The sequence below is a fragment of the Oryctolagus cuniculus genome, chromosome 15 (genome assembly GCF_964237555.1).
Source record: "Oryctolagus cuniculus chromosome 15, mOryCun1.1, whole genome shotgun sequence".
NCBI lineage: Eukaryota > Metazoa > Chordata > Mammalia > Lagomorpha > Leporidae > Oryctolagus > Oryctolagus cuniculus.
The window spans coordinates 63,956,986-63,979,555 of record NC_091446.1 but is presented as its reverse complement, the minus strand read 5'-3'; the positions used below and the strand labels follow the sequence as shown (position 1 = coordinate 63,979,555).

The 22,570-nt window shown below is 42.9% G+C and overlaps 1 protein-coding gene across 4 annotated transcripts in view; it reads right to left on the bottom strand.

Annotated features, from left to right (window-relative positions):
• MCU (mitochondrial calcium uniporter) overlaps window positions 1–22,570 on the bottom strand; it is a 211,627-nt gene that overhangs the window by 8,992 nt on the left and 180,065 nt on the right. For all 4 annotated transcript variants that reach the window (XM_002718430.5, XM_008269976.4, XM_008269977.4 and 1 more), the window contains 3 exons: window positions 21,304–21,408; window positions 8,737–8,897; window positions 6,922–7,125 (listed from right to left, as the gene is read on the bottom strand). In XM_002718430.5, coding sequence (XP_002718476.1) covers window positions 6,922–7,125; window positions 8,737–8,897; window positions 21,304–21,408 — 470 coding nt within the window. The remainder of the gene's footprint in view (window positions 1–6,921; window positions 7,126–8,736; window positions 8,898–21,303; window positions 21,409–22,570) is intronic.

Below are 22,570 nucleotides of genomic sequence, written 5' to 3'. Positions count from 1 at the left end.
ATTTATTTTTTTTTTCTTTTGGGCAATGAACATTTACTGAGAAACTGTGCTACATTCTTTCCTAGAAGCTTTGTGATTTGAAACATATAGAGAAATGTGGATGGCTTGGTTATGAGAGTCAGAGAGAAAGAGTTTAAAGACATAAGGGACACAACAAACTATCCTGGAATAAGACAGTGGAAGGAGGGACTATATGATTAAGGATGGGGAGGACTGGCCCTGAGGAGAATGCCACCTGTTCTTTGAACCTGAAGGAAATAGTACAAAACTTGGTACTGATACAGTTAAACTCACAGAATTAGAAATTAGAAAGCTTAGAACCCATTAACTTCAATGTTCTAGGTGTAGGAGGCAAGGTTAAAGGTAGGCTGGGGGAACTGACATGGAGTGTTAGAATAGTTACTTGGGGATAAAAGGGAAGGAAATAGAATTAGAAATATAAGAAATAGCCCTTTCCACATCTTACTTCATTTTTCCCTAGCCATGCTGAGTGGCCTGTGTAGGATAAAGGCCAGATTTCAGCGAAGGTGAGGAGTCTGAGCACATATGGTAGGAAGACAAAGGGGCCGGGGTTGTAGGAAGCTAGCAAGAATATGGGAGTATGGTCTAGGCTGGAAAGAAAAGGAAACAGTACAGTAGGAAGGCGACAATAAAAACTTGAGAAAGATGCCAGTAGCCTAAAGGTCTGGATGAGGGCAAAGCAGAGAACGAGCAAATAAAACGGATCAGAAAAAAAATACAGTTCTAGGAGAAAAGGTCCTGAATGGCCAATGACATGGTTTTCAGAAGCAGAATATAAACATAAATGATGGCTGTTGGAATGGAGGAGACAAAGAATATTAAAAGCTAGGTGAGTGCTTCCAAACCTACTCTTTTTTTTTTTTCATTATTGCTCTGATAGGTACCTTGTTGGACTTAAAATCTATTTGTTTACATACTTTAATATTTAACTCTTTTTATTTCCCAAGAGCCAATTTTCAACATCTTGACATAGCATTTCCATGGAACATGCATGGGCTGGCTAGACCATGGGATGGGTGGTTCCCATGCATGCTGAGGTAAAATAGACTGGCAATTCTGCTTTAATTTTTATTTATTTGAGAGGCAAAAACTCACATACACACACGCGTTTGCACGCACACACACACACACATTAGGAGGAGGAGAGGATGGAGAGAAGAAATAGGAGATAAGGGAGGGTCAAGGGACAGAAAAAGAGAATATCATTCACTGGCTCACTCTCAAACGCCCACAAAACCAGGAGTGCTATGCAGGTCTCCCGTTAGGGTGGCAGGAACCCAGCGGCTTGAGTCAGCACTTGCTGCCCTCCCAGGGTCTGCATGGGTAGGAAGCTGCGGTGTGGCACCAGAGCCAGAACCCAACCCAGGCAACTCCAGTGTGAGAGACATGGAACGCAGTGTCTTATCTGCTGGGCTAAGTGCTGCCCTGGCCTGGCGATTCTGACTGTCAGTTTCCTTTTCCTCATCACAGAGACTACTATTCAGGTTTCTCTGAAATAGCAGTCAAAGAAATTTAGTATTTCATTTGATTTAATGCTTTTCAATGATATTTCCATCTTATAAAGATTCTTTGGAATGTAACTTACTACTGGGATTTGCAACCATGCCCTGCTCGGGGGGATATGTTCTGAGACACGCATCATCAGACGACTTCATTGTCATGCGACTGTCACATTGTGTGCTTACACACATCCCGGTGGTACTGCCTACTACATGCCTAGGCTTCTAGTACACACCATTGTTTGTGTGCTCTATTGTTAACAGAAATGTCCTTATGTGTGTGGCCAATGACTATTTAGATTGCTGATAAACACAGTATCTCATTGTCACAACAGTTTAGGAGGGTTTAAATGCTGTGGAAGAGGCATTTTGCTTCATGTATCAATGATGAATACTAGTTAGAATATTTAACCTGAGAAACTATTTACATTTTATTTGGTTAATGTTTTCCTATTTATAAGAGGCTGGTGCTGTGGCATAGCGAGTAAAGCTGCCACCTGCAGTGCCGGCATCCCATATGGGCACCGGTTCAAGTCCTGGCTGCTCCAGTTCCAATCCAGCTCTCTGCTATGTGCTTGGGAAAGCTGTGGAAAATGGTGTAAGTCTTTGGACCCCTGCCCACATATGGGAGACCCAGAAGAAGCTCTTGGCTTTGGATCAGCCCAGCTCTGGCCGTTGTGGCCATTTGTGGAGTGAACAGTGGATGGAAGATCTCCCCTTCTCTCTGTGCCACTGCCTCTCTGTAACTCTGCCTTTCAAATATATAAATAAATCTTCCAAAAAATTTTCTCTAATTAACTAAATTAATTAACTAAATTAATTCTTTGTTATTGCTATTTTTTTAAGTTGTCACTTGGTGGCAGCAAGCATGTTTTGGGAACCAGAAAAGTAGAATGCTTAATAGGACAAATAAGATATTAAAGATTCCACAGCACTGGGGCCAGTGTTGTGGCATAGCAGGTTAAGCCTCTGCCTGTGGCCGGCGCCGTGGCTCACTAGGCTAATCCTCCACCTGCAGCGCCAGCACCCCAGGTTCTAGTCCCAGTTGGGGCGCTGGGTACTAGTCCCAGTTGCTCTTCTTCCAGTACAGCTCTCTGCTGTGGCCTGGGAGAGCAGTGGAGGATGGCCCAAGTGCTTGGGTTCCTGTACCTGCATGGGAGACCGGGAGGAAGCACCTGCCTCCTGGCTTCGGATCAGTGCAGCGCCGGCTATGGCGGCCATTAGGGGAGTGAATCAACGGAAGGAAGACCTTTCTCTCTGTCTCTCACTGTCTATAACTCTCTCTGTCTCTCTCTCACTGTCAACTCTGCCTGCCCCACCCCCCCAAAAAAAAAAGCCTCTGCCTGTGACGCCTGTATCTCATATGGGCGTTGGTTCGAGACCCGGCACTCCACTTCTGATTGAGCTCCTTGCTAGGGCCCCTGCACCCATGTGGGAGACCTAGAAGAAGCCCCTGCTCCTGGCTCCTCATTTAGGTCTAGTCCAGCCCCAGCTGTTGTGGCCAACTGGGGAGTGAACCAGTGGATGGAAGATATCTCTCTCTCTCTCTCTCTCTCTCTTTGCCTCTCCCCCTCTGTAAATCTTTCAAATAAAAAATTTTAAAAAATCTTTAAAAGAGATTCCACAACATGATTAGAAGAAGAAAACTGCATGAACACTGTTTCAAGTTTAATATTTGTATTAACCTATAGTTCAAGGAAAACATCTACAAAACAGTTTTCTGTAAGCAGTCACTGTTTTTCTACCATGTAGTCCACATAAGGCAGCATGATAATGGAGTGGAAAGAGCAGCCTCTGGGGATCAGGTAATGTGGGTTCGATTCCTGGTCTTGCACTCCATTAGACACAGTGTTCAGGCAGATGAACCTCTCTGAGTCTCAGCTTCCTCAACAACAAGGCAGGGATGGGGCCAGCATTATGGTGCAGTGGGTTAAGCGACTGCCTGAGACACTGGCATCCCACAGGAGCGCTGCTCTGAGTCCAGGCTGCTCCACTTCTGATCCAGCTCCCTGCTAATGTGCCTGGGAAAGCAGCAGCAGATGTCCAAGTGTTTGGACCCCTGCCACCCATGTGGAAGACTGGTTGGAGTTCTGGGCTCCCAGCTTTGGCCCGGTCCAGTTCAAGTCATTGTGACCATTTGGGGAGTGAACCAGCAGATGGAAGATGTCTCTCTCTGTCTCCTCTCTCTCTGTAACTCTGCCTTTCAAATAAATAAATAAATCTTAAAAGAAAATGGAGGTATGTACTTACGAGACTGAGATTGAACATATACATGCATGTATTTATGTCCTAAAGTGCCTGATACATAATGAGACTCAGGAAAAGGCAGTTGATAGTAGTGCTGAAGCAACAGGCATGGACCTTTCATAGACGTGGATACAAAGCTTAACATTTTTAGAAATTAAGGAAATACCATTTTGTACCCAAATGACTAACAAAATCTATGTTCAAGGGATAACTGGAAAGCTACTAGTGTATAGCTGAAGGCATGGGTGTCACTTATTTTATATGATCAGTTCACTAAGTGTTCTGGATATAAGGCACTATGTGACATGGTAAAGAAACAAAAATTGTCACCGTTTCTCATAATGTGGATCCGGCTGAAAAGCCCATGAGAGTATTTCAGGCATGGAAAGCCAAGACACTCTGGGGAAAAAAAAAAAAAAAAACCTAAATGAAAGATCTCTGTGAGTGAGATCCCAGTGGAAAGAATGGGTCATCAAAGAAGGAGGTACCTTTCTCTGAAGGGAGGAGAGAACTTCCACTTTGACCATGGCCTTGTCTAAAAATGATCAGAGTCAGTGAACTCAGGGGGCTTCCATAGCCTTGGCAACTCATGACAAGAGCCTAGGGTGATTACTGACACCATAAACAAGAGTGTCAATTTGTTAAGTCAACAACAGGAGTCACTGTGCACTTACTCCTCATGTAGGATCTTTGTCCTTAGTGTGCTGTACATTGAGATCTAATGCTATAACTAGTACTCAAACAGTATTTTTCACTTTATGTTTCTGTGTGGGAGCAAACTGTTGAAATCTCTACTTAATGTATGCTAAACTGATCTTCTGTATATAAAGAGAATCGAAAATGAATCTTGATATGAATGGAAGGGGAGAGGGAGTGGGAAAGGGGAGGGTTGCGGGTTGGAGGGACGTTATGGGGGGGAAGCCATTGTAATCAATATTCTGTACTTTGGAAATTTATATTCATTAAATAAAAGTTTAAAAAAAAATTGACTACAACCAAATGCCAGACTCAAAAAATAGTAAAAGAGAAATGATGCTGTACCAAGTGTATAACCTAAGGAAGCACGGGATGAGTGAAACATGTGCTAAAAAATCCAGAGGACGAGGGCTGGCACGAGGGTGTAGCAGGTAAAGCCACTGCCTGTGCTGTCAGCATCCTATGGGGGTGCTGGTTCATGTCCTGGCTGCTCCACTTCCACTCCACTTCTGTGCTAATGGCCTGGGAAAAACAGTGGAAGATGGCCCAAGTGCTTGGGCTCCTGCATCCACGTGGGAGACTTGGAAGAAGCTCCTGGCTTTGGCCTGGCCTAGCCCTGGCTGTATGTAGCCATCTAGGAGTGAACCAGCAGATGGAAGATCTCTCTCTGTCTCTCCCTCTCTAACTCTGACATTCAAATAAATAAATAAATCTTGAAAAGAAAAAGAGAGAGAGAATTAGAGAGTTGTCTTTGAAAAACAACAACAACAACAACACAGAATTCAGAGGAGGAAAAGGTCAAAGTCAGCCGTGGGGGACTGGTTGAAGGTTTGTGAGAGATCAGCATTTAAGTAAACTTGAACTCTGATAGGCAGAGATCAACAGGGAGAGCTTTCCCAGTTAAAAGAATGGTCTGGGGGCTGCCTTCAGATCGGCCCAGCTCTGGTCCTCGCAGCCATTTGGGGAGTGAACCAGTGGATGGAAGACCTCTCTTTGTAACTCTGCCTCTCAAATAAATAAACAAGTCTTAAAAAAAAAATAAAGAATAGTATGAAGGAATGAAAGAGTGGGAAACTCAGGTCTTCAGGAATAGAGAAGATAATTTGATTTGTTTAGAACACAGACATTTGGACAAGAAAGGTAACAATCAATTATGAACACCCAGCCTAAGGAGTGTGGACTTCAAGGAGCAGATAAAAAGAAACTCTTAAAGGCGTGTGTGTGTGTGTGTGTGTGTGTGTGTGAGAGAGAGAGAGAGAGAGAGAGAGAGAGAGAGAGAAGGAGGAGCTAGAAAGGGAGAGAAGTACTGCAGACAGATGTGAGAGGACCCACAGCTGTAAGAATGCGTAATGAAGGTAAGGTAAGAATGACACACCTGTTCTTTCTGTTCACCTGCTCCTTTCTGGACTAGCATGAGCCAGACATGGGGACAAAGACTGCAGACTCTAGGCAAGCGATTGAAGGGACACACACAGTTTATTTTCTCTTCTCTATCAGACACATTCGGGAGGCCCAGAAAACTTAGATAAAACTCTTGTGCTTCATTTTCTTACACACTTATGTGCTTATGACCACTGATCTAACAATAGAAAGAAAATGCTTATGTTGAATAGCGGCCACGTAAACATCTGAGAGCAACTCCCAGCTTTCTACTGATACCTAAGGAAACAGAGAAAGCTTCTTGCATGTCTAAGCTATTTCAAATGTTTGTATTTCAAGGGAATGCTAGGTTGGATCTGTGGTTGTTATCCCATATATAATAATTAGTAATAAATCACTCATACTTCCTAAAGTGACACTAAGAATTTCCAAGATAATTAAACTAGTGTTGGTAACAAAAATAAGTCTGAGATATTCAATAGAGTCTTGGTTGATAAAGAACAGACCAAGAGCATAAAGTGATTAGGTACTTAATTTTCACCTTTCTTCCATGAAGTAAAAACAACAAACATCCATTCTCTTACCATCCTTAGAGGTAATTCAGAGTTTGGTGTATTTGATTAGTTATTACCGATTCTCCATTCCAAGAACTCAATAACAAGTATGACATTCCCCATCCAACCAATACATTAATTATACATCACATAAAAAAAAAAAACAAATTAGGTGACTGATTTATTCTATTCTCCTTTGCCTTCTTATTCTGTTCTTACTATTGTCTACCTTTATGAGTTTAATGGCTTCTACTGTTCTCTTAATGGTCTGTGATCTATGAAATGAGAAGTCACGTCTTATATCTACACATCTATCGCTAGCACCAAGAATAATGCCTGACAGATAACTGACACACACCTGCCTATGCACATACCTCTGTGTGTGTGTGTGTGTGTGTGTGTGTAAAGGATAATGAGTACTTAAAGACATTTGACCTTAGAAAAAAATAAGAGAAAAGAGAACTACTTTGACAACCAAAACTTCATTCTTTCTCATAAAAAGTTACCAGGAGAGGAATTCTTACCTGGCGTGTCATTACAAAATATGCATACATTGCCATGGCGCTTCCGTAAGTAATGAAGTAGGTGACTGGCTCCATGATGTCCCAGGAATATTCCCACCAGGTAAGCCGGGCCAAAATGCCAAACTGTGTGGCCATGTAGGCAAGGCCACCCCATAGCACCAAAGTGGTCCTCTTCTCAGCTTTTCTGCTAATCTCAATTCGTACCTATTGGGCACATGACCAATCATAAAACATTTTGTCACAGATCCAGTGAAAAATTCTTAAACTGTTTTATTCTCATTAAAGAAACAGGCTCAGGCTCACAAGACACAGGCGAGTCTTAATTCTAGGAAATATTCATATGACTTGGCTTCCTAACTACTATCTATAGTTTTACCAAATAAAATATCTCACAGGAATAGTATTTTTGGAGAGCACTGGTGTTTTTTATTTCATCCTAGAAATAGATGAAAATATGGGAGTAAATAATTTAGTTTCAATAGCTCTTCATCTAACCACAGGATTATCTTCTTTGAAAGGGGGAAATAAAAACATACTATGTTCTCTCACTGTGGCACGCAAGATTTAATCTACCGTCAGTTTTAACTCAAGTGCTGCGCCACGGGTAGAACACCACAGTGAGTCAGAGCATGGACTCTGGACTGGAGCAGCAGAATTCAGGGCCCTAATCTGCAAATAACCACCATTAACTTCCTTACAGGGTTGTCCTAAGGATTAAATCAGATAATGCAGATAAAAACACTTAGCACAGTTCCCAGGACATAGTAAATATGGATAATACAGCTGGGCATCTGTGACTTCATATTCACAGGTATAACCAATCACGATTTGAAAATATTTAGGGAAAAAACCTGCATCTGTAGCAAACGTATGCAGATTTTTTTCTTGTCATTAGTCCCTTAACAATATAGAATAAACAACGATTTATATAGCATTTACATTGTATCAGGTATTATAAGTAATCCAGAGATGATTTAAAGTATTCAATGGGAGGAAGTAGACAGGTTATATGCAAATTTTATACCATTTTATGTAGGGGATTTTAGCATAGCAGATTTCAGAACCTTAGGGGGTCCTGGAAACAAACACAAAGGATACTGAGGAATGATCCTAATTATTTCTAAGAAATCAAAAGAAGCAAATTACCAAGAGATGCTCCCTTCCTTAATCCTTATAATCTAATTTTTAAAAATATAAACACTTGCATCATTATTAGGAAAAAGTATATTGTTAAACATTTAAAAAAGTATAAAGAAGATCAATCAAAATCCTATTACTGTATTAGCATTTTATAATACATTCCTTCTGATTTTGTCTGCTTGTATACAGATACATAAATGTATACAGTCATATATATATATATAACACATTTAAAACTTGGATCATAACGTGCATGGTTTTATAATTTACTTTCCATAATATGTCACAAGTATTTTCTACAGCAAATTAGCTCTACAGAGTCATGTTTAATAAATGCACAATATCCACATAATATTCACTTTTAATTTGGCTACAATCATTACCCTTATACTCAGAACCTTTCCTGATCAGCAATTATGCCAATCTCTGTTTGAAAGGTGGTAAATCTGGTTAAGGGTAGTATAGCCAGACCTCAAAGCTCCGAGTTCATTAACAAGGCTCCAAACTACTCCTTTTAAAATCCTTCTGGAGCTATGACTGGAAGACTTTTTTATAGTCCCATGAACTAGTAGACCAATTTGATTGATGTGACTTAATCACATAAAATTTAGGAGAAACAGAAACAATATGCCGTGGCCAAAACTCAAGGGAAAAGTCAGAGATGAGAATGTTCACCTTTTCCAGGGGAGCCAGTTGCTCTTTGAGCGCCTCTAGCCTTTCAATGAGCTCCCTCTCCTTGTTCAGCTGGTGCTGCTCAATGCACAGCGTGGTGTAGAGCTGCTGGACCAGTGTCTTCACGTCATTCAGCGTGGCTGCATTTTCGTGGCTTAAGAGGTCTGAAAGAAAGGGGTTGCCATTTAAAACAAGTGTGACGTCAATGAAGAGCTGCTCTCCCTGTGATTAAAAACAGTAAGAACAAGGCAGATTCACCCATCACAGGTATTCCACCTTCAGCATTGACCTGAAGGAAAGTGAGGGCTTTTTTTTTTTTTTTTTTTTTTAAGGAGTCATACAGAAATATAAAGAGTAAATTAACAGCTGGGCAGCTTGAAATTTTGAACAGTATCCACCATTATATTCTTGGAAGTCTAAATGCTTGCTACATATGATGTTACAGCTGAGGCATACATTAAGAAAAACAATGCTAATAATAGCAATATTCAATAAATAAAGACAAAATGTTCAAGAATGTGGGCCGGCGCCATGGTTCATTTGGTTAATCCTCCACCTGCAGTGCTAGCATCCCATATGGGCACCGGGTTCTAGTCCCAGCTGCCCCTCTTCCAGTTCAGCTCTCTGCTGTGGCCCAGGAGGGCAGTGGAGGATGGCCCAAGTGCTTGGGCCCCTGCACCCGCTTGGGGGACCAGGAGGAAGCACCTGGCTCCTGGCTTTGGATCAGTGCAGCTCCGGCTGTTGCGGCCATCTCGGGGGTGAACCAACAGAAGGAAGACCTTTCTCTCTCTCTCTCTCTCTCACTGTCTATAACTCTACCTGTCAAATAAAATTTTAAAAAAAGTTCAAGAATGTGTTAGGAAAGGAAATCAGCCTGATTAGGACACTTATTAAAATGCTGATTTATAATTTATCTGTGGATGTGTCATTTGAATTTTTTCCTTTAAATCCTAAAGAAAAATATACATTTCAAATTTGCAAATACAAAAGGTATAAGTAGAAATAGCATTATCCTAATAATCTTAACTCCCATAGCATACCAACTCTTACGCATTCCTGTTGAGGAAAGACAAAAAAACAGCGGTATAGCTCTCAATATCACATTAGTTCTACAGGGCATGAAATTACAAGAATAATTCAAAGAACGAAAGATTAAATTCTTTGATTCAATGTTCTCCATTGAGAGTAGTATCTCTTTCTAGAAATCTCAAAATCATGTTTTAAGAATCTAATAAAACCTCAGCTGATTTCTGGTATGAAAGAATTAAAACTAAAAAAGGCACCAGAAGCAAACCTTTGTTTCAGAATCTTTTTTTTTTTAAATAGATTTATTTAATTCAAAGGTCAGAGTGACAAAGAGGGAGACATAACAGAGAAAGAGAGAGAGAGAGATCTTCTATCCACTGGTTCATTCCTCAAATGCCTGTAACAGCCTACGCTGGGCCGGGCCAGAACCAGGAGGCAGGAACTGCATTCAGGTCTCCCCCGTGGGTGGCAGCACCCCAAGTACTCGGGTGGACATCTGCAGCCTCCACCCATACTGGCAGGAAGCTGGGTCAAGCAGGGCCTTGGGGGCCGGCACTGTGGCTCAGTAAGCTAAGCCTCCACCTGCAGAGCTGGCATCCCATATGGGCACTGGGTGTCCCAGCTGCTCTTCTTCCAACCCAACTCTCTATTTATGGCCTGGAAAAGCAGTGGACGATGGCCCCTGCACCTGTATGGGAGACCTGGAAGAAGCTCCTGGCTCCTGGCTCCTGGCTTTGGATCGACTGGATCCCCAGCTGTTGTGGCCATCTGGGGAGTGAACCAGCAGATGGAAGACATGGCTATCTGTCTCTTCCTCTCTCTGAAATTCTGCCTCTCAAATAAATAAATAAATATTTTTTTAAAAAGGCACTCTGATATGGCATGTGGGCTTTGCAAACAAGGGCTTAACCCACTGCACCATAATACCTAGACCTCAGAATCTTATTAGCTTTAAATGTGACATTTTATTAGGCACAGCATAAGGTTAGCCATCTTCTAAATCAAAATAAGCCAGTCCCAGAATTCAAATATTCTTCATGATGTATAGCTATCATGAAAATCCAATGAATGAAAACATTCAAATAAGGATATCAAAGTGTATTAGAGAAAAGCTAATATAGTACGATGTAAAATAGCATTTAGCACAATATCTTGCATACTTCAGTGAAAGTGTGTTGAATTAATGAAAACAGATAAAAAATACTTTCCCAAAAGTCACATAGGGCAACAGCATCTTTTTTTTTTTTTTTTTTTTTTTTTTTTTTTTTTAGTAAAGATTTATTCCATCTGCTGGTTCACTCCCCAAATGGCCACAATGGCCTGGACTGTGCCCGGCAGAAGCCAGAAGTCAGTTGAACTTCTTTTGGTTCTCCCACGTGGGTGCAGGGCCTAAGTTCTTGGGCTGTCCTCTGTTTTTTTCCCAGGTGCATTAGCGGAGAGCTGGATCAAAAATGGTGCAGCTGGGACTCAAACCAGTGCCCATATGGTGCTGGCATTGCAGGTGGCACTTTAACTTGTTATGCCACAGTCCAGCCCCAACAGCATCTTCTTTGTTCCAAAGTTACAGCTCACAATTGCACATAATGTTAAAGTTTACAACTGCTCCCTAGAAGGCTGAAGTCACGTGTCCAGAATGTTGGAGTTGAGTGACAGAGTCCATGTGTGCTGACTCCCAGACCTGGGCTGAGTTCTAATGCTTCCATGTAATATTTCCCCTTTTCGCTCTGTCCCCTTTCAAAAAGACATACCTCAAGTAGGTATAAATTACCTATTAACAAAATCCTCTTATATACATTATCCTGTGTTATCCTCAAGATAACAGAATGAGTAAGCTTAGTGCCCACAATCTACACATGTATCAGAAATAAGATTAAGAAATATTTTTGCACAAGGTACTGATTTAGTCATTATAGAAGGGAGAATAATCAAATAAGAGATGATGATTTTTCTTCTTAATGAGGTCTAATATGATATTATTAAAGTCTCAGAGTTAGTAGGGAGCTATGTCAATTTTCTTTTTTTTAAGATTTATTTATTTGAAAGGCAGAGATAGAGAAGGGGAGACAGACAGAGACAGAGAGAGAGAGAGAGTCTTCTATCTGCTGGTTCACTCCCCAAATGGACACAAGAGCTGAGGCTGGGCCAGGCTGAAGCCAGGAGCCAGTAGCATCATCTAGGTCTCCCTTGTGGATGCAGAGGCCCAAGCACTTGGGATGTTCTCTATGTCAACCTTCAATACCATCATATTCTAATATACTGTATTTGCTTAGAAAACCAGGAAGTAAGGGAGCAAGGAAGAGAGGAAGGAACCAAACTAACAGAAACTCTCATTCCCTTTTCCTAATGAAGCATGGACATGATGAAAATTACCAAATGCAGAAAGACAACCATAATCTGAGGATGTATAAAATTTGAAACCAGGCTTAACATTTGTTTTACAAGAAAAATAAGTTTCTATGAGAATACCATTCATTGAAGACTTGTTAGTGTAAAAGTTCATATTCCTTTTTTTCTGGGTGTCAGGGTCATGGTCACTGAGGTAATCTCAAGAGCATAGTGTGACTGGCCCACTCATGGGAGACCTCCTGCGCCCCAGGAGCCCGACCTCTTGGGTCTTCCTGTCTCAGAGCCTCATGCCCAGGAATCTGGGCAGGGGTGCACCCCAGGCTGCTAACTGCTGACTCAGCAGACGAGGCTGTGGGTCTGTGTTTTGTGCAGATGAAACAGAGGGCCCGGGCTGGTCGGTGCCCTGAGACACGGAGTCTCTTGATGGACTTGGGGTTGTGCGTGGAAATGTCTCCTCCCCCACTGCCCAGCTGGCCTTCACAAGGGTTATTCTCACTCCTTGCTCCTGCCACGTCAAGGAACAGGCCTGCCCATTCTGGATTCACGTTCCTTTCCACTTCTGACTTGGGAGTCACCTGGTGTTTCACGTCGTCTCTGACCTGGCCGCTGTAGGTGTGTAGTGCTTTCAATGTTGCCGCTAGATGTTGGGGGCATTTACAACTCCTGCCTCCTCCTAATGCTTTTCCAATTTTGCTGTTAATGATTATGGACGTCAGAGAAGGGAGCACGGAGACATCACTGAAAATAGCTCTGTGATGTGATCTGCTGGTTTTCAACAGCGACTTTATTCCCTTTTCCTTAGAAACCTGAAACCCTGCTGTCCTCCTTGCCACGAGTGGAGGGAGTCCCAGCATCCACTGTTGGCTCAGCCCCTGCTCAGGGGCTTGGGGAAGGCCATGTGGTGTTGGCGTTGGTGCTGCTGACCAGGCAGTGAAGGACACCTGGTGCTCACCATTCTTGCTATGTGTTCCGTGGGTCGCACATGGCCACCTTTGTGCCAGCCACTATCACTGGTCAGGGTCAGCGGTGCCCTTGGTTGGTCCTGGCTGCAGCCTCAGCGCCCACACCCCCTTTCCCTTTGCTGTGTTGTCTTCTCATCCACAGAAATCTTTTAAATGTCTAAGATGCTGAAATCTTGGCTGTTTGAGAATTTCCCCAGTGCGTTAGCACAAGTATGTGGCACATGTGTGAGGACTCTCCCAGGGTGAAGTGTAGGGTGAGTGGCATTTGTGAGAAAATGACCTGTCCACACTCACACCTGACACAGACACTGCAGGAAATCAGAACAGGTCTGCTGTCCACTATGTTCTGGGATCTCAGCCTGTGAAAGGCTGTGGACTTGAGCTCTGGATTAGAAGGAAACAAACGGAACCAACAACCCAGCAAAGTCCTTACAAACCAACCCTGTCAACTCTAAGGTATGAAGCAGGGCGGCAGATTCTGCCTGTCCAGCCCCAGCAAGACAGAAGCTACAGGAAAGGACCCAAGATTGGGAAATAACATAAACCTCCAACTTCCAGCCTCCCTGGCCATGGCAACACCAGATTCCTGGGTGGTTCTGATCATAAGAAAAACCTCACCCGGTAAAGTCGCATTTTTAGGGCTGGAGAAGGTGTCTTAGATCAAACTGCGGAAACTTTCATGGCAAGCTGGCTTCTGATAGGGAAACTGTTCAGATTAAAATAGCCCAATGCCTGCCTTAGAGGAATCTGTTTCCCCAGAGTGTGAAACAGACAGGCAGATCCTGGATTCGTGGCCATTGCACCCATTCACAGAGGTGGCGGTTGCTGTGAGAGGCTGAGTGGTGTGGGCAGAAGCAGGGGCCGGGCCATGTCCTCCTGAGCTGTGGTGTCCTGTGAGCCTCATCCTCATCCTGGGTGGGGCTCGGGGCTTTCTGGTCACTGAGGAGACCCCTGCCCAGTCTGTTGAACTCTCACCTGCAGCTGATGCTGTCCTGGGCAGAAAATCTGCATTTTTTGGTTCAAGGTAAGTCATTAAAAATTATCTAAAGGCAGAGAGAAATAGAGCTTCCATCCACTGGTTCACTCCCCAAATGCATACAAGCACAGGGGACTGGGCCAGGTAAAGCCAGGAGCCAAGAACTCCAACCAGGTCTCCTACATGGGTAGCAGGGACCTAGGTACTTGGACCATCACCTGCTGCCTCCCTAGCGTGCATTGGCAGGAAGCTGGGATTGACAGTGACTGGGACTGGAACCCATGCTCCCTGATATAGGATGCAGGTATCCAAAGTAGTGTCTTAAACCCTTCAGGGCCAGGATGTCCTTGGGGCTTGGGGACCTCAAAAGTGGCTAGGCCAAGCAGCTCTGAGCCAAGGGCACCTGTAACGCCTGTGCCAATCACCCCAGCCCCAGCTGCCACACTTGTCAGGGTTCCCTTTCTTTTTCTTTTTCTCTTCTTTCTCCTCCCCTACCTTCCTCCCTCCCTCCCTTCCTTCTTCCCTCCCTCCCCCCCCCTTTTTTTTTAAAAAAAAGATTTACTTATTTATTCATTTGAGAGGCAGAGTTACAGAGAAGCAGAGGCAGCAAGAGAGACAGAGAGAAAGGTCTTCCATCCGTTGGTTCACTCCTCAGATGGCCACAATGGCCAGAGCTGCACTGATCCAAGGCCAGGAGCCAGGAGCTTCTTCCAGGTCTCCCATGTGGGTGCAGGGGCCCAAGGACTTGAGTCATCTTCTACTGCTTTCCCAGTAGCTGGATCGGAAGTGGAGCAGCTGGGACTGAAACCAACACCCATATGGGATGCCAGCACTGCAGGTGGCGGCTTTATCCGCTAAGCCACAGTGCCAGTCCCTGGGGTTCCCTTTCTAGTACAGGAGCCAAGAAACAAGTCAGGCAAGGGAGTAGGCTGGGTCAATCTTTACAACAAGATTTTATTTATTTAATTTCCCCCCAAAACATTAAACTTATTCATCTCTTAAAAAAAAAAGAAAACGTTAATATTCAGGGTTGATGTTGTAGTGTACCAGGTAAAGCTACCACCTACAAAGCTGGCATCCCTGTGGGAGCCAGTTCATATTCTGGCTGCTACACTTCCAATCTATCTACCTGCTAATGGCCTGGAAAAGCAGCAAAAGATGGTGGAAGTGCTTGGGTCCCTGCCACCCACGTGGGAGACCTTGATGATGCCCCTGGCTCCTAGCTTCGGCCTGTCTCAGCCCTGGCTGTTGCAACTAACTGAGAGTACACCAGCAGAGAGATCTTTCTCTGTCTCTCCCTCTCTGTTACTCTGGTTTTCAAAATAAATAAATATCTTTAAAAAATAAAAATTAATATTCATATTATGAGTTTTAACTAGTTTTACCAGTTTTAACTAGTTTTACCAGTTTTAACTAGTTTAAAAGTTGATACTCATATTATGGGTCCTTCTATGCAAAAAATATCCTTCTCCAGGTATTGTTCTGTATTAGGACTAACCAAGAAAGAAATTCAGGTGAAAATGAGGAAAGTGGAGGTGAAGAAGTCTTTCTTCTCTGCAGGTCACAGTGGCTGGTGCCTGTAGACACAGCCTTTGGAAAGCTGTCCTGTCTAAATCAGCAGCCACTAGCCATGTGCTGCTTTTTATTTTTAACTAATTATTGTTTTATATGTGCATGTTTTGCAATTTGTATGCAGTATGGACAGCCAAATTCAGCAAATTAAGATACACATTACCTTACATGCTTACTTAAGTGTTAAGAGAACACTTAAAATCTACTCTTAGCAATTTTCAAGAATACATTGTAGTAAATTATAGCCTCTAGGTTATATATTCCTTGAACTTATTCCTTACTGAAACTTTGTACCCTTTGTATCCTTAGCTCAACATTTCTGCAATCTCTACCATGTTGCTACTTACGTTTAAGGTAAGACCAAATTAAATATTCAGTTTTAAGTCATGTTGGCTATATTTCTTATTCTTTTTTTTTTTAAGATTTATTTATTTATTTGAAAGCTAGAGTCACAGAGAGGGAGGAAAGAGACACAGAGAGAGAGAGGAGAGAGAGGAGATGGGGCGGGTTGGGGGGAGAGAAAGATCTATCTGCTGGTTCACTCCCCAAATGGCTTCAATGGCCAGGACTGGGCCAGGCCAAAGCCAGGAGGCAGGTGCTCCATCTGGTTCTCCTACATGGGTTGTAGGTACCCAAACACTTGGGTCATCCTGTGCTACTTTTTCCAGGACATTTGCAGGAAGCTGGATCAGAAGTGTAGCAGTTAAGAACTGGTGCCCACATGGGATGCCAGTATCGCAAATGGTAGCTTTACTCATTGTGCCAAAGCACCAGCTCTAGGTATTAGCTTTCTGAGATTGTATTATGGAAGATTTAGTGGACTTAAAAGGTTAAGATTTATTTTTTTTCCAGGTTTTCTTGATAGGAACAATATGGTTCTTTTTAAATAAATGAAATTTTTTAAAAAAAGATTTATTTATTATCTGAAAGGCAGAGTTAAGTGAGAGACAGGAGAGGGGAAGACCTTCCATCCACTGGTTCACTCCATAATTGGCTGCAATGGCTAAGGCTATTCCAGGCTGCAGCCAGAAGCCAGGAGATTTTCTGGGTCTCCTACGTGGGTGCATGAGCCCAGGGACTTGGAACATCTTCTACTGCTTTCTCAGGTACATTAGCAGGGAACCAAATCGGAAGTGGAGCAGCCAGGACATGAACTGGTACCCATATGGGATGCAGGCACTGCAGGCTGTGGCTTAACCTGCTGTACCACAGTGCCAGCCCCAATAGTTTGGTTCTAAGGTATTGGTATTTTTGTTAAAGATTTACTTATTTTTTGAAAGGTAGAGTTACAGAGGCTGAGAGAGAGAGAGAGAGAGAGCACGAGCGAGCGAGTGAGCTATCTTCATCCACTGGTTCAGTCTTCAAATGGCCACAATGGCTGGAGCTGGGCTGATCTGAAGCCAGGAGCCAGGAGTCTCTTCTGGGTCTCCCAAATAGGTGCAGGGGCCCAAGGACTTAGACCATCTTCTACTGCTATCCCAGGCCATAGCAGAGATCTGGATCAGAAGAAGAGCAGCCGAGACTCGAACCAGCATCCATATAGGATGCTGGCACTGCAGGCAGCAGCTTTATCAGCTATGCCACAGCACCAGCCCCTAAGGTACTGTTATGGTAGAGGAAAAGAGTAGGCCATGCTCTTGACCCTGAAATCTCTGTCCCCATATTTAGAGACAAAGTTGTAGGAAGAAGGAAAATAAATCTGCTAATGTGTAACAACACTTGAGGATGATTAGTGTGTGCTTCACTAACAAGCAATTAGATGGTTATTACTGTTTCTGTACATGCCATCAATTCTGGCATAATTAAGGTAGAGAAAGGCAGAGGAGATATGCTAACATACGGGCCTTAAAATTTCTTTTCCACTGCAAACACGGTTTGAGCTTTTGGAGTCTCTAATAAGGCAATTGTTACTGTTGGTATTTGGCTTGCCTGTTCAACCTTTCAAACCCCTAACATCATTAAGAGAGAAGCAAGGTCTCCAATGTGGGGAAAAGGGCTTAGTGTTGCCAATCAAAACGATTTTCCTTAGCACAAAAACTTAATTACCAGTGACACAGGGTATATTCCTTTCCAGGGTGAAGAGAAGGGTAGTTAATTACTACTTGAACATGGATTGGGATAAAAGGCTTTTATGCTCCTTTTCATATTCTTTCCTCTGTTCTGGATTTAGATTAAATTATAAACTCATCTAATTATAGAAACAGTTACTCCTCCCATCCTGCAGTGGTCAGAGAGGAAACCAGCTACATATATAGCTGTGGGAACCAAAAGAATGTGATGCAGCTTGTAACCAGCCTTACTGTTCTGACATGTTCCCTGTCCCATTTCAGTATTCTCTGGCCTCTTCCTTGTAACTTTGTGGTTAGGTACAGGGGTTGTTAACAGCTGAGAATCCATGACTACCCTGGGACAGCCAACCCTACATAAACATCAAACATGGCTTTACTAGATTTGTGATGAATAAGCCCTCTGTCCTTGACACCTAGTGGAGATGTGTGAAATTAGAGAAAACTGGTACACACATTTATAGAGCATTTCTGGTTCCAAGATGCTGGCCATAAACAGAGAAAAGAATAAATAGGAAAGGAAATAAAAGCTAAAGGGGTAAAGAGTAAGTAGAAAATTTGTGTCAAAAGTGAAAAACTGTCCTAGCAAAGTGTTCCTTCATGAATGATTGTAACTTTTATTAGGAAAAGCAAATTTTTTCTGCCTGTCCCATATATACAGAACACCCTAGTGTTACTCCTCATTACCTGACACAGCAGTTCTATAATGCTTTCCATTTCTTTCCTCCATTTACCCTTTTCACTAAAGAGGAGCAGTGTGGTGAGGTGGGCATTTGGCACAGCTGTTAGATGCTGCTTGGGACATCTGCATCCCGTGGTGCAGTGTCTGGGTTCAACTCCTGGCTTTGCTCCCAATTCCAGCTTTCTGCTAATGCAAAGCAGAAGGTGATGGCTCAAGTAATTGGGTGCCTACCACTTACATAGCATTCCTGGCCTCAAGCTTTAGCCTGTAAACCCCTGGTTATTGTGGGCATTTGGGGAGTGAACCAGCAGATGGGAACTCACCTGCTCTCTCTGCCTTTCAAATAAACAAAAATAAACTTTAAAAAGAATCACAATGCAGTAAAAAAGAACAGGATCAATCATTTGGATGAACATCATTCCTTTTAAATACAGAAATCCAAACGCCCTCTTACTCTACTCCGCTTGTATGTCAGCATCTTTCTCAATCAGGCAGAGGAAGATAAAAAGGCAGAAATAAAATTCAGATCTATTTTTTATTTTAAAAAACAGAAAAAGTATTCATGGACTTAGTATTATTTGAGCTTCTGTGGGAGATGGTATCTGATGACAGAATCACTCACTGGCACATACAGAGCTAAGAGAACCTAGATGTATGAATTTAACGTTAAAAAATCTTTAAGTGGCAAATTTCTAACTCTCTCTCTCTGTAACTCTGCCTTTCAAGCAAATAAACAAATTTTTTTTTAAAAAAGAAATATTCATTTATTTTTATTTGAAAGGCAGAGTTGCAGAGAGAGAGAGAGAGGTAGAGACAGAGACAGACATCTTCCATCCACTGGTTCACTTCCCAAATGGCTGCAACTGGGCTGATCGGGAGCCAGGAGCTTTTTCAGGGTCTCCCATGTGGGTGCAGGGGCCCCGGGACTTAGGCCATTTTCCACTGCTTTCTCAGGAGCATTAGCAGAGAGCTGGATTGGAAGAACATCAGGGTCTCAAACCAGTGCCCATATGGGATGCCAGTGCTGCAGGCAGTAGCTTTACCCACTATGCCACAGTGCTGTACCCACAAATTAATAGATCTTAAAAAAAAAAAAGAGAGAGGGAGAGAGAACTTCTAACCTGGGAATCAGGGAATAAAGAAGAAACACACATTAGCATAGCTGATAAATGGTCACTAGTTTATCTATTAAGTTATCCCAACTTAATAAAATCTGATTCAATAATGTCTTACTATTTAAAGGATACTTTTCCACTCTTACTACTTAGAGGATACTTTTCTATACTTGTTTTTCAGATAGTTCTTTGTCATCTGGGCTGAACAAAGAAGAGACTCTGGCCTCTGAACAACCAACATGTTTCCCAGTTAACTTATTTAATTCACTCAATATAGAATAACCACATGAGTCAATGCAGAACACAAAACTGCAGTACCTTCCTTCAGAACACTTAAAAAAAAAAAAGTAGAATTCAGAGAAGAAATGAATCACTCGAGAGTCAGTCAAAGAAAGGCAGTTTTGACAGTGAGGAAGAAGGCCATCACAGGCGAGGAAAGGAGAGTGAACACTGGGATGGCACCCTTAGGACAACAATACGCGCGGAGGGAAAGCAGGTAACATGCAAAGTAGGACAGAGGAAGTCTAAAAAGCCAGGTGTGGACCAGATTATGATTGCATTTAATACTTAGGTCTTCACTCAGAAGTTTTTGTCCAAAAGACTCAATTCTCAAAGGCGGAATCCAAAAGAAGAGATATCTTAGGAGGCTAACAGAGGGAGTGCTGGTGATGGAAGGGGCATTACCGATAATAGTAAGTGACAATGTCAGGGTGAGAAAATGACCAAAAAAGACACAGCTTAAAATCCTATTTGAGGGGCCGAAACTGTGGCATAGAGAGTAAAGCTACCACCTGCAGTGCCAGCATCCCACATGGGCTCCAGTTCGAGTCCCAGCTGCTCCACTTCTGATCCAGCTCTCTGCTATGACCTAGGAAAGCAGTAGAAGATGGCCCAAGTGCTTGGGCCCCTGCATCTGAGTGGGAGACCTGGAAGAAGCTCCTGGCTTCAGATTGGCCCAGTCCGGTCATTGTGGCCATTTGGGGAGTGAACCAGCAGATGGAAGACTGACCTCTCTTTCTCGCTCTTTCCCTCTCTCTCTCTCTCACTCTTTCTCTGCCTTTGCCTTTGCTTTTCTATAACTCTGCCTTTTAAATAAATAAATCCTTTAAAAAATCCTATTTCAGAGGGCTATTTTAGTATTGTGCAGAGCCTCATGGAACCTGGATTGAAAAGAAAACTCAGAAATACTGACTATGTATTTTAAATTTTGATATTTATTCACCATGGATTTTTTGCATTACCTTCAATTTTGAGAAACAGTGCCATAAAATCTTACTTATCTTGATGACTGAGCTTTTGGTGCCCTCTTAAAAGCTGCACCTGAGGTGAGCGCTTCCATTTTTCATATAAGGCATATACACATCAGAAATTCTGTGGGTCTATTACTGAATAATTGACTTTCAGACTGCTGACCTTGAGCCTTCAAATATAAAAAAAAGATTATTATCTGTTTCAATGTTAAAGAGAACAGGGAAGCCCATGATTTATTTTTTAAAATTTCTCCTATATTGTTATTAAGATGACTTTAAGCTGGTGCAGAGGGAAGGCACTTACGTGAGGTAAGACATCCATTTATGCAAACGAAGTGACTGCCAGATAATAAAGCATCTTAGTGTCTAGGCAGAATCTAAGTGGCTTCAGTCAATGAACTCGCCAAATGCCAGGGGCTTAATGAGCTCTTCAACTGAAACAGAATCTATCTGTATGTAAAACTTGCGGCGTTCTTTGAATATTGTCAGTGTCTCAAGGTAACCCAGGGAAAAACCAAGTTCTTTCCAAAAGGCACCCCCACGTTTCTGGGCCACTGTCCAGGCCGTTCTCTTACCTCTCTTTGGTGGCCGCACGAGATACGTGAAGTCATTGATGACCAGCTTGAAGTCATCGAGGAGGAGGAGGTCTATTCCTGTGGAGGCAGCGACTCTCACACCATCTGTGGGATGTTAAATAAGACTTGTCATATGTCCGCAGTTACTCAAGAGTGGTCGGGAAAAAGCAATCCTCAAAATAGACTTTAAAAATTACCTCTTCCCTTTTATATTTCGGTTAACCTCATCTCCAGCTCTATGCTAACCAAAGTTTAGGTTGGCTGAAGTGTTTGTTTGCAGGCCTCAGGTCTGCGAGGATTTGGCAGCAGGCTTTTCCTATGGAGCTGTATGGCAAGTGAAATACGGCTGGCCACAGAGCTATAGGTTTCTATCTATGAGGGAAACAGTGAAAATGCAGTCTTCTCCCATCTGGAACTTTTCAGAACAGTCACTGCTTAGCTGCCAGTAATTCAGCTGGGATGAGTGCTAGCATAGCTACCAACCTGGTCTACTAATTATACTACTAAGTAAGTTGGGAATTAAGTATATTTAAAATACTTAAAGCACAGAAAGGCACCAGTTGTTAACAATTAGTGAATCCAGGTGAAGGGTAAATGGGTATTTACTGTACTAAATGCTGTGGTTTCCAGTAAATTTTCTTCTTTTTTTTAAAAAGAGAGATAATCCTGTGGATTTTTTTTAAAGATTTATTTTATTTGGAAAGGCAGAGTAACAGAGGAAGAGAGGGAGACAGGGAGAGAGAGGTCTCCCATCTGCTGGTTCACTCCCCAAATGGCTGCAACAGCCATGGCGGGACCAGGCCGAATCCAGGAGCCTGGAGCTTCTTCCAGGTCTCCCACGTGGGTGCAGGGGCCGAAGGACTTGGGCCACTCTCCATTGCTTTCCCAGGTGAATTAGTAGGGAGCTGAATCAGAAGTGGAGCAGCTGGGACCCAAACCAGTGCCCATAAACTCACTACACCACATTGCCAGCCTCTTGAAAATTTTCAAAGTATAAGCAGGAAAAAAAATTAAGGCACTTAAAATATAAATAAATGAAATGTGGGGGCAGGCACTGTAGCACAGCAGGTTAAATCCATTCTGCTTGGGAAACCCACATCCCATGATGTGGCTGCTCTGTTCCTGATCTGACTTCCTGCTATTGCATCCTGAGAGGCAGCAGGCAGTGGCCCAAGTGTTTGGACCCTTGTTACCCATATGGGAGACCCAGATGGCGCTCTATGCTCTTGGCTTTGAACTGGCCCAGCCCTGGCTGTTGTGGTCAGTT